Genomic DNA, 12064 nt, shown 5'->3' with positions numbered 1-12064 from the left:
ATTTTGGGACAGAGAGAATCTTTGAAGACCATGAAAACTTGGTTGAAAATCTTCTTAATTGGACAAGAGATAGCCAAAACAAGCTTATATTTATGGAGCGTATAGAAAAATATGCACTTTTCAAAAACCCACAGGTGAGACTATAGCTTACAGAGGTCAGGATTCTTAAATGTTCATATTATATAATTCTCTGACTGCTAAGTTAATGGAGTTAAAAGATTGGTAACCACCCAGTTGGAGCATTGTGGATGCAAAACCCCATGGGAGCATTCACTACTGCCAAGGTGGCAAGTCTGCTGGGGCCCAGGTGTCAGGCCTCAAAGAAGTTGCCAGTTTTGCAGAGCCAGATGGGATGAGCCTTTGGGGAAGCAGGATTACCTCCAGGGCGTTACCAGGTTTCTGTTCTCTCTAATTCAGAGCCGTTTTGAACCCAGCTGTTTATTTGGTGAGTTCCTTATCCCTCAAAGGAAAGTACTTGCATATTTAAGTTTCTCTACTTTTGTCATTTATCCAGTTGACACTTTGATTTATTTTAAATTATTTTTTTGAAAACCCAGTAACCTTGATTATAAATGGTTCCACATTCTAATATATGTTACCTTTATCTATTTAGTATCTTTGCTTGTTCCAAAATAATACTTGAGTTAATCCTTCCTAATACCCAAATATTTTATAAAAATCAATAGGTGAGAGAAAACAACCCCACTATAAAAAGTAGTAATGAGAAAAACAGTAGCAGTGTTAAAGTTATTGAATAGTTATCCTTCAGGCAGCTTAATCATGACACATCTTTACTGGGTATTTTTAGTAAAGAATACACATTTGGGAATACCAACAGATCTTTTTATGGATGACTGTGAAAAAATGTTTCATAAGGCTAATAATTAGAATTCAGATTTTAGTTGAGTCAAGCAAATGAGATCACGGCAGTCTCAGAGAATTTGGGATTTAGATTAAATTTTCTCCATCTGGATCAGTTAAACTCAGCATATTTTAAGGTAATTTGCCTTACTTGTTGTACTTAATAATTTGTAAACCTTTAAGGTCCTGTAAGTGTAGCTTTCACTAGATACACAAAAACATATTTGCTAGCTGTTGCATGCAATATCACCTCAGGATTTGGGGGAGGGCAGTTTATGGAATAATTCAAGATACATGGATAAGGTAGGGAGGAGGCCGGTGTTAAGCATTTCCGTGAAGGTCCCACGACCCAGGTTGCTTTTCAAAGGGGTGTTCCCCTCACTCTGTGTCTCTAGAAGAAATCGTATACATACCTGTGCCAAGGGAATAGTAGAGTGGGTTTATCCTTTAATTTTCATCTATTCATTTTTCCAGAATTATCTTCTGGGAAAAAAGGAAACAGCTGAGATGGCAGATAGAAACAAAGAAGTGCTGTTGGAGGTATGACTTCCTTCCCTCCTTCCCCTTTTCCTGCACATTATAATATTCAAATATTAAGCACCTTTTTTGAAGTCCAGAATGTCAGTGCTCTATATTTAACATTACAATCATAAATAGGGAAGCCTATTTTCTTCCATAGCCTGTTGGAGAGAGTTCAGCTGTGTGAACATTAGAACACCGAAGAACCTTGTAAAACTTATTATTTTGCCAAGCAGTATATACTAGTGGGCTAAAAGGAGTTATGAGCTTTTAGTAGCTGATAAGTGGGAGAAAAGGCTGGTCAATGAAGGATGTGATTGTACTGTTTTATCTGCTTACCCAGAGAGAAATTTGAGTATAGTTAGCTATTTACAAAATATTTCAAACCTTGGCCTGAAATAACTCAAATAATTTTAAAAATCATAATGATTCTTTTTAAAAAATATATACATCTCTTTATTTTGAAGAGTAATAAAACAAATTCAAACATAATTGAATTTTTGGCTTTTGCTGATTTTAGAGAACTAAGGTCAAAGACATTAGTATGTTTGAAAATCTGAATAAACTCTTATTTAGCAACAAGGCTATTAGGAAGATGAAGATCAGCACTAAGCTTTTCATAGGGATGCTAGCTATAATTAAGAAAAATACTCTTCATAATTCCTAATTTTTTTTTTTTGTTTTGGGGAGAGAGAAATTAATTCACCTTCATGTGTTCAAGTTTAGTGAGGCTTTCTACTTTTCCTTTACTAAATACATGATTGATTTTTTAAATTAAATTTTTATCTAAGTATAGACATTAGAATCCAGAATTTTGAGTTTTTTTATATTCCTTTCAACCTAGTATTAAATATTCTTTGTTTTAGAATCATATACATTGACAGTTTTTAAATTGTGAAAGTAATCATTCATTTAGCATGTTGCTTTCTTTTAAAATATATTCCTATTTAACGTACAGCTAATCTAAATGTGTTGTTAATTTGGAGAAAAATAAAGTCTAATGTTTATGTTAGCTCTGACACTTTGATTAAATTTAGTGTAACTATGCTGTTTACAAATGCATTTAAGTACTTTTATATGCAACTCAGTTGACATTTCACCTTAGTTTCCTCAAAACAATGTTAGGTAAAAGTTCTTAGGGATTGCCATAGTCGTTCCAGAGTAAAGCCATGTAATGTTTAGAATAGAAAGTTCTAATTGAGGTAAAATTAGCAGCATGGTTTTTATACAGAGGCATTTTGGTTTAATCACAGTGTCATGCATTTCACAGGGGTAAACACAACTTTGTTCTGAGAATTCAAGGATCATGTCTTTCCAAATCATCTTCTTATTTTAGGAGTGTTTTTGTGGAAGTTCTGTAACTGTACCAGAAATTGAGGGAGTCCTTTGGTTGAAAGATGATGGCAAGAAGTCCTGGAAAAAGCGTTATTTTCTCTTGCGAGCATCTGGTATCTACTATGTCCCTAAAGGAAAAGCAAAGGTGCGTCCCTTCTACTGACTTTTAGCTTCCTTATTACGCTAATTGATTTTAATTTGTAGTGAGCATGCTAATAAGGTGATCCAGGCTCTGATTTGTTTCAGCTCCTGTAGGACACACAGAACATTGCTTTGTTTATTGATCTATTATAAGAAAGAAGAAACCTGAAAATGTTCACTCTCTGCTCATTAGTTGGGCCCATCTCGATTCTCCTGGCAAATTTGAAATCATGGTTTTATTTCTTATTTTTGGAGCTTCTGCCAGAGTCATTTTTGCTTGTTATTGTTTGGGGAGAATACCTTTCTAGGATTACAGGCGTTTCAGCCTTGCTTAAGTAATGTGCTTCTGCTAAGGGCCCCCATGGTAGCTGTCACTTCTGTGCTTACTGGGGGCCCAGCACTGCAGAAGCTCTTTACAGGGTCATCTCATCCAGTGTTTACCACCATCCTGAGAGGTACATGTTGTCGCCCCTGTTTAACTGGCGAGGAACCCTGACTTGAGAATTGCTGTACTTGAGGTATGCACTACAGGCACTGAGCTACATGATATCTCTTGTTCTTTCCAGAGAGCTCTATCATACTATATTGTATTTAATATAAATACTATACTATATTTAAAGTCTCTTTAAAATACCATCCTTTCCAAGCAAGTCAGTGTTCCTTATGAATGGCAAGACAGTAAGTGAAACGGACTGCCTTTTTGTTGCATCATGGATTTAAAGAAGAAGCATCTGCAGAGAATCTCACTGTCTTGTCTTCTGCAAAATAGCAATAATTTCTACTTGGCAAAGTTTGATTCTCAGTTAGAAGCTGTTACTAGTGATATCTGCTTGTTTACACATTACTGTTAATTCAGTCTTTCGGGTGTTTTTTTCGCAGGTGTCTCGGGATCTGGTGTGCTTTCTCCAGCTGGATCACGTCAATGTTTACTATGGACAGGATTATCGGAATAAATACAAAGCACCTACAGACTACTGTCTGGTGCTCAAGGTAAACATATATCTCTTTTTAGGAATTTTAATTGATGTTAGACATAGAGGGGGTTATTGGACATCTTAAAATAGTTTGGATCTCCATCAAGTGTCCTATTTTTGCTTTTTTCTGTATAGGTTTTTAAAGGAATGATGAAGGGAATTCCCTGGTGGTCCAGTGGTTAGGACTCGGCGCTTTCAGCTCCCAGAGCCTGGGTTCAATCCTTAGACGGGGAACTAAGATCCCACAAGCTGTGCAGCGTGGCCAATAAATAAATGAAGGAAGGAAGGAAGCAAGGAAAGCCTGTGCTTATCCCACAGCTGACCCTAGTTAGAGTGATGATACTAGGAAATGGATACTGAATTGGAAGCTTTGAGTCATAATATATAAAATGGATTAGATTATAAATTTGAGACTCTCATTTAATAGCTGGCTTAGTTTAGGAAAACTTAGATCAGAGCCAAATGTGGGGGGGAAGGGTTCTTTTCCTGTCCTAACTCGGCAGAACCAACAGAGCCCGAGTTCAAAGTAGACTGGTTCTCATCTGGTCCAGAAATAATTCTCGTCTCCCTTTTCTCCTGAACCATGGCTCTGATAGCCCACGCATGTATTATGATCCATCTAAGCTGTTTTTAGTGATTTTTTTTCCCCTATATCCAAACTTTTGAGTTTCTCATACTCATCATATCTGTACTTTTGAGAACTGACATTTTTAGTGATCTATTGGAACATTAGGAAAAGGTAACATTAAAAAGTTCAGGATAATTATGGAGATGATTACGTTTTTCTCATTGGTCCATCTCAGTAGCCCCGTGGTAACTACTTAGGTCTACATGTTTATATCATCATTTGATTTTGCTTTTGTCTGAGAATTGTCAGTTAGGTTTGAAGAGGTGGTATTTGTTTAGGGTTTTGGGGTAGAGTTTTGATTGCTTTGATAAAGTTAGGTGTATTATAATGGTAGCCCTTTATGAAGTGATCGTTTTTGGAGAATACCCTATATCATTTAGTTACAGTAGCAAATAATTTTTTAAAAGTCAGTATAAAGTAGCTTAATCCAGCAGTTTTCAAAATGAGGTCTAGGGTCCCCTGGAGTCCCTGAGACCCTGTAAAGGGACCTGTGATGTCAATGTTATTCTTCTAATAAAGCTAAGATGTTTTTTGCCCTTTACACTCTCATTCTCTCACAAGTGTATAATGGAGTTTTCTAAATGGTTACATGACATGTGATGATATCTTTGCTCCCCTGGGTAGTGGAATGTGTATTTGTATACTCTTATATTTAACTTTTTCTCAGCTTTAATTTCTTATAAGGTAAATATCAATATAAATAAAAGTTATTTGGGGGTCTCATAACATGGAGACAGTAAGAATTGGTTATTTCAGTGGCTCAAAGTTGTCAATGAGAACCTACATTCTTTCCATCTTTCGCGTATGGAACTTAATAAGCTGCGTATCAGCTTATTCTCAGACCGACTTACCTCAGTCACAAATGGCCACTGCCATTTGACCCAACAAAACCCAGCAGAGGAAGAGGGACTATTTTTCCCTGTATTTGTCTTTTTTTAAGAGGAAAGAAATATTTCCCAGGAGTTCTTCTAACAGCCCTTCCTTTGAGGGCCGTTGGCCTGGAGTACGTGCTCACTCTTACACCAATCACTGACAGGGAACAAAGCCACCATTTTTGGTTTACACTAGTCAGAATTTGCTCTCTGAGGTGAGGGGTAGACGTCCAAACAAATTGGGGTTCTATCAGAAAAGAGGTAGAGAGGAGGAGATAGCTGTGGGGAAGGCAATCAATAGTGTCTGTTAGGGCCAGAAGTAAGTAGGACCACTGACTAGTAGTTTAATCCTTTTTGCAGCTCATAGAATTCTTAGGTTAAGAATATTTTTGTTCTAAGGGTTTTCTTGTTTGTTTTTATAATAATGATTTGTATGCTTCATATTTGCTTTTAGTAAAGTACGTTAAGCTAAATTTATGTATTTATATTGCCTACCTATTTATATCTAGAAATATTTAATGTATTGAACTAAAAAAAACACCATACCACTGGGTGCAAATAATAGTAAAAATAATGGCCACCATTTACTGAAGAACTCCAGGGTGGAAGGTGCTGCAGTAGAAGCACTGGACATGTCCTTCTCACAAGTCTGGTCTAGAGTCCCCATTTTCCAGATGTGGAAACTGAGGTTTAAGGGATCAATTTGCCTGAGACGACTCAACTATTAGTATTTAAGACATGTCTTTCTTTCCTGTTAAGTCTACACTAGATTTTGCCTATGTAAGTGTTTTATTCTTGAGCATATGAGTTCTGACAAACAAACCAAAAAATGCTGCCGCACAGGGTCTACACAAATGCAAATGTAAATATTTGTAGGGCCTGATCCCTTTCATCAGCTTTGAGCTTTAATGACTGAGTCTGAGTCCTTCCAGTGACAGGCAGGATACAGGAAATATATACACACTTGTAGGAAGTAATAAAACACACCATTTGGTAATTAGTTTTTTAAGATAATAAAAATAAGGGAAGAGCTTATTCATGAAATTTGACAATGTAGAAATAAGATATATGTTGATGTATTATCTGAAAGAGGTACACACTTGGGACACATATGTATGCATGTATAATTAAGTATCTTAAAGGAAACCTGTGTTTTAAAAAAATGTATACCACAACAATTGTTGGAATAGAGCTCAGCTTAGCCAGGTCTAAATTTTCATCCCTTGAGAAATGAGGCAAAGTAATTTAATATGTTAGGTGGGAAGGAAAAAAATGGTTAGGATTTAGGGATGGAGTATGAACATGAACTTCTCAAACACTTATTAATAGAAGGATGTTATACATGATAATCATGGAAGTAACAGGGGAGAGTGTTATAGTCTTATTTTGTAGCTTCTTGCATATTAGTTGAGAGAATTGATTTTCAGGCCTATATTGTTTCCAAAGTAATAAATGGGTTGTATATATTCAGTAGTTTCTTTTGGCACTTGGACTAAGATTTTAGAGTATCACTTTTAGTTACAGGTTAGTTACAGGTTAGGAATTATCTGTCTCAGTCTAATTTTTGGCAGGAAGGGTTTTTTCTAGTGGGTTGTGGCCCAGTGGAGGTAAAATACCCTGAGTCTGTTCTAGCACTTGCATTTTGTAGCCAAGGTCAAGTCACTCACCTCCTATCCAAGACTCAACTGAAAAGTACATTGGGCTGTGAAGACTAAATCTGATGATGCAGTTGAAAAGCTGCTTATTGCCCAGAGGGCACATGCTGTGGGCAGAGGGGCCTGCAGAGCAGTGCTCAGTCCACAGCAGGGAGCAGCACCGCAACAGGTGTGAGCACCCATTGCCTCCCAGCTGCTGTGCCCTGTGCTGCTTCCCCCACCCAGGTGTTCACCTCCAGAGAAGCACTGGAAGCTTTACCAAAGACTCTCTCATATGGAGTCTTCTGATTCCATGAGTTTAGTTAATTCAAAGTGAAATAAACACTCTCCTCCCTTTTCATAGTCTTATATTGATAGATTAAAACTTCCACTGACTTTGTTAAGCTTGGTAGACTTCGTTTCTTTGAAATGTAGAAGGGGTACTTTGGAGTTTCCCTTGATGTGAAGGTTTTTTTGTTTTTTGTTTGTTTGTTTGTTTTCTAACTGAAACATCTTGACCTAAAATTTAACACAAGTTTCTTTCTTGTTTATTTTGTAAAAATACTTAGGGCCATTTTATTTGGCCCTATGGATGTTTAAGAGGTGTAAATTATTTGGCCATTATTCCAAAGACCTGTAATTTGTCGGGATATGTTTAAGCTTTGATAGAGTTTGTTTATTTCTTAGTTCTCCAGGGGACTTAGTTGGATTTTGCCTTTAATCTTGCAGCACCCACAGATCCAGAAGAAATCTCAGTACATCAAATACCTTTGTTGTGATGACGTGAGGACCCTGCACCAGTGGGTCAATGGTATCCGCATCGCAAAGGTAGGTGTTCTTTTGGTTTGATAATGGAATGATGGGTGTTTAATGATATGGTTTTGGTTGTCATGATAATTATCCTGTTTGTTTCATGTTCATGATTTTGCCAGTGTCTAGTTTTCTCAGGCCTAAGTTTCATGTTTTACATGTCTTTTTTTCTTGGTGATGGGGATAAGCTTTTAACACTTGGTATCCAAGGAATAATACTGCTGGTAAAAGCTTATGTAGCATCAAAGTGATTTATTTGGGCTTTGGAGAATGCACTGTATGATTCTTATATAGCAGAGTTTAGCCTAAACAAAAGAAATTTTTTGAAAATTAAACTACCTTGGGGTTGGGGGAAGAATGAATAGGTGGAGCATGGAGGATTTTTAGGGTGGTGAAAATACTCATACTCTGTAGGATACAATGGTGGGTACGTGTCCTATACATTTGTCCAAACCCGTAGAATGTAAACACCAAGAGTGAACCTAAGGCGACCTATGGACTTTGAGTGATTATTACATGTCCATGTAGGTTCACTGATTGAAACAAATGTACCACTCTAGTGGGGGATATTGATAATGGGAGAAACTATGCGTGTTTAGGGGCTGTGCACGTATGTGGGAAATCTCTGTACCTTTCTCTCAGTTTTGCTGTGAACCTAAAACTGCTCTTAAAAAAGAAAGTCTGAAAAAAGTTTTTTTAAAGGACATCTTAAAGATGATTATACATAATGCTTGAAAGGGTATTTATTCAGTTACTTTTAAGCTAATGTAACTAAAAATAAAATTTATTATAGACATAAAATCAAAGTTGCTTTAAAAGTAACTGAAAAAAAATCTTTATATTGTTAATGAACATAATCAGAATCAAGTGTTGACTTCTTGCTGCCTCTCTCAAAATGAGGACAAATAAGAGTGGATTATAATTTACTGGTATGAAAAGAATGTTTGAAGTATTATAGGTATTTTAATACAGACTATGAGTCAGTAAACAGAAATGTGTCCCCTTTTCCTATCCCACGCATCCATACCATACCCAGTAAAGTACAGATGTCATCATTTACTGCCTTCTGTTTAGTACGGGAAGCAGCTCTACATGAACTATCAAGAGGCCTTGAAGAGGACAGAATCGGCTTATGATTGGACTTCCTTATCCAGCTCCAGCATTAAATCAGGATCCAGTTCTTCCAGCATCCCAGGTAGTTTAAAATGTCCAAAGAGCTCTTTACTACCAACAGGAAGGTGTCTCTATAGAGACTGATAGAAGACCTGGTTATCTCAGAGTGATTTTTTAAAACTAGAGCCATGCCTGATTTCTAAATTATAATCAATAGGTACATGTGCTTTTATTCATTTATTTTTTAATTTTTAGAGGGGATAATATCATGGGCTAGTTCACAAATGTGTTTGAAATGGAAAACCGGTAAAGTGGTAAAGCCAGGAGTTTTGTTACATATTTATGAAGTTTATTTGAAACTCAGTCATATTGCTGAAAACAACTGTTGATGCATAATTGGGGGTAGAAAGTTGCTTGGGGAAGAGTACTCCGAATCATGATGAAACTGCCCTCCTTCCCCGCAGCTTTCCTGACATTTCAGCAGAGTGGAAACAACAGAGTGGAATTAGTTCAGTATCACAGTCAAGGAAGCTATTTAAGTCATCAAACTTTGTAAAGTTTTCAGAGGAAATAGTGATACTCAAAAGGGGCTTATTTTCAGATTCCCACATCCTTTAAACAAGGATGCTGTGATCACATCTTAAGATAAATGCTTCTTTCCCTTCAAAAGTTCCGTAAATGATATCTGTGTCATCTAAAATCATAATTTTTTTCTTTGTTCTAACAGCCCATGTTATGAAATAATTACTTTAAGAAGTATTTGATTTAAAAGCTGTATGACTAGATCTCATCCCTAAATAAGTAAATAAAAACACATTGAGAATGTGTACACACATGGGCTAGTGTACGCACATGGGCTAGTGTACACACATATATTCTCTATTCTGTCCACTGAGAGGGCTAGAAGCAGTGACACCGCAGTAGCAGTGAGAACACTAAGAACCGAGACCTCGGTTTCTCAGTGCCATTTTCCAAAACAGAGGAGCCAGGGCTCTGGAGTGGCTGATTCTAGGGCTGTGGCAGAGAATATATAAGATGAGCCTGGAGCATCATGTGACAAAGGAAGTACTCAAAAAAACACAGCGATGGGAGTCTGTAAAAGGGACCCAGGACCCACCCTGAGAGAGTGCTCAGCGGCCAAAGCTGGAACAATTTGAGCAAGAAAATAACATAGTATAGGACTGTAATCCAAATTATAAAATAAATAGCCATCAGTCCATGGGGATATAAATAAATTATTGAATTAAATAAATAAATGGAGGAGAAGAGACAAATCTCCTGTACAGATTTCTAAATAGATTTATACAGATGCTCTGCCCTCAAGGAGGTGGCACTTAACTCCCCTCTTGTTAAGTGTGGGCTGTGTAAAGTGACTTGCTTCCAAAGAGCACGGAGTGGGGAGGTGTAACCTTATATCGGAGAAAACTGACAAACCATACGTCGGCCAGGTGATCAAGGTAATAAGTCATATTGATAGCATGTGCCCTTGATGCAGTGTGATGAGACTGGCGTTTTCCCTCTCTTGGTCTTCCTCCCCAAATCCCTTAACCTCAGAGAAAAAGCATCAGACAAATCAAAATTGAGAAACATGCTACAAAATACCTGACCAGTACTCCTCAAGACTGTCAAGGTCATCAAAAACAAGGAGAGTCTGAGAAACTGTCATGGGAGACATGACAACTATCTGTAATATGGTAACCTGGATGGGATCCTGGATCAGAAAATGGACATTACGGAAAAACTAGTGAAATCCAAATAAAGTTTGGAGTTTAGTTAGTTTTTTGTTTAAAGTATCGTTTTATATTCTTTTTTTTTTTTTTTAATTTATTTATTTTTTGGCTGCGTCGGGTCTCAGTTGTGGCGTGCAGGATCTTTTGTTGCGGCACATGGACTTCTCTCTAGTTGTGGCGCATGGGCTTAGTTGCCCCGTGGCATGTGGGATCTTAGTTCCCTGACCAGGGATCGAACTGGCATCCCCTGCATTGCAAGATGGATTCTTAACCACTGGACCACGAGGGAAGTCCCGGAGTTAGTTAATATTAACATGTGAGTGTAGGTTCATTATTCGTGACACATGGACCAGAGTATTGTAACATGTTAATAATGAGGTAAACTGGGTGCTAGGTATGTAGGAACTGTGCTAGTTTTGCAACTTTTCTGCAAATCTAAAACTATTCTAAAATAAAATGTTTATTAAATTGGGGGAGGAGAAACCTTTGTGGCAATGGATTAGGAAAGGCAAGGTAAGAAGAGCATGTCACAAGTAGGATTGTAGAAAATGGAATTAAGGGAAAGATGGAGGGAAAAAAAGATGTATACTATTTTTTAAAAACTTACATAGCACTTAACAATTCAAGTGCTTCCACGTGTTACTTTATGAAGTGGTATGGTGCCTTTTCCCACTCCAGCATCATCTGTTTGTATACATCGTGTTAAGTATTAGGTAGACTTTTTCAGGTAAACTGTAAAATCATACATATTCATGCTGAAGAGAGCTCAAGAAGTCACGTTCCAGCCTCTTGTCTTATAGGCTGTTGTCCTAGATATTAGATAGGGATGAAGAAAATAGAGTAGGTTTTATCCTATATTGCTTATATTTTTACCCTGAGGATACTGTCTTAACTTTATCTAAAGGAGTTTGTGGCTGTTATCTTTGCAGTACTTTGATGAACTTGGCTGGACTTGGTTAATACTGCAATCTAATAATACCCACGTCTCACAGAGTGACTGGATGGGACTAGCTTTAACATTTGAGTCTCCACCAGATGCCAGACATTGGGCTAGGTGCTTCTGCAAGGTTATCTCACCTGACTTGGAGTCCAGTGAAATAATCTTTCCAGTTCCCTCACCCTGGATGTCAGTCAAATTACACTGTATCCTCAGCCATTCCCAGGTCCCTTGAAGATATCTTCATGCCCTTCAGGAAGCCAGGCTATGACACAGCTGCTGTCTTGTGATGTCAATACCTGAATCCCTAGGAAATACACTTCTTACTGGGTATCAGATTCTCAGTATCGTTCATTACTGGGATAAAGGAAGTAATCATCATGGATAGATCTGAATTCATAAGTGAGAAATCTCTGAGATGGCCTGGAGCAGGGGTATATAAAAAGATTGATTCTCAATGTAATGAAGATATGACTGAACAAAAAAATTCACTACTCTATTCATGGTTCA

The 12064-nt window shown here is 37.3% G+C and overlaps 2 protein-coding genes across 6 annotated transcripts in view; one reads left to right on the top strand and one right to left on the bottom strand.

Moving 5' to 3' along the window:
- Positions 1-12064, bottom strand: part of ABI2 (abl interactor 2) — a 146783-nt gene that overhangs the window by 29490 nt on the left and 105229 nt on the right. The window lies entirely within an intron of this gene.
- The window catches only part of RAPH1 (Ras association (RalGDS/AF-6) and pleckstrin homology domains 1), an 88639-nt gene that overhangs the window by 65526 nt on the left and 11049 nt on the right, over positions 1-12064 (top strand). For all 5 annotated transcript variants that reach the window (XM_059928509.1, XM_059928506.1, XM_059928508.1 and 2 more), the window contains 6 exons: positions 13-134; positions 1336-1401; positions 2717-2860; positions 3736-3846; positions 7694-7792; positions 8849-8969. In XM_059928509.1, coding sequence (XP_059784492.1) covers positions 13-134; positions 1336-1401; positions 2717-2860; positions 3736-3846; positions 7694-7792; positions 8849-8969 — 663 coding nt within the window. The remainder of the gene's footprint in view (positions 1-12; positions 135-1335; positions 1402-2716; positions 2861-3735; positions 3847-7693; positions 7793-8848; positions 8970-12064) is intronic.

The sequence above is a fragment of the Balaenoptera ricei genome, chromosome 7 (genome assembly GCF_028023285.1).
Source record: "Balaenoptera ricei isolate mBalRic1 chromosome 7, mBalRic1.hap2, whole genome shotgun sequence".
NCBI classification, from domain to species: domain Eukaryota; kingdom Metazoa; phylum Chordata; class Mammalia; order Artiodactyla; family Balaenopteridae; genus Balaenoptera; species Balaenoptera ricei.
Note: the sequence above shows the minus strand (reverse complement) of the source record. Positions and strands in the feature narration are given on the sequence as shown.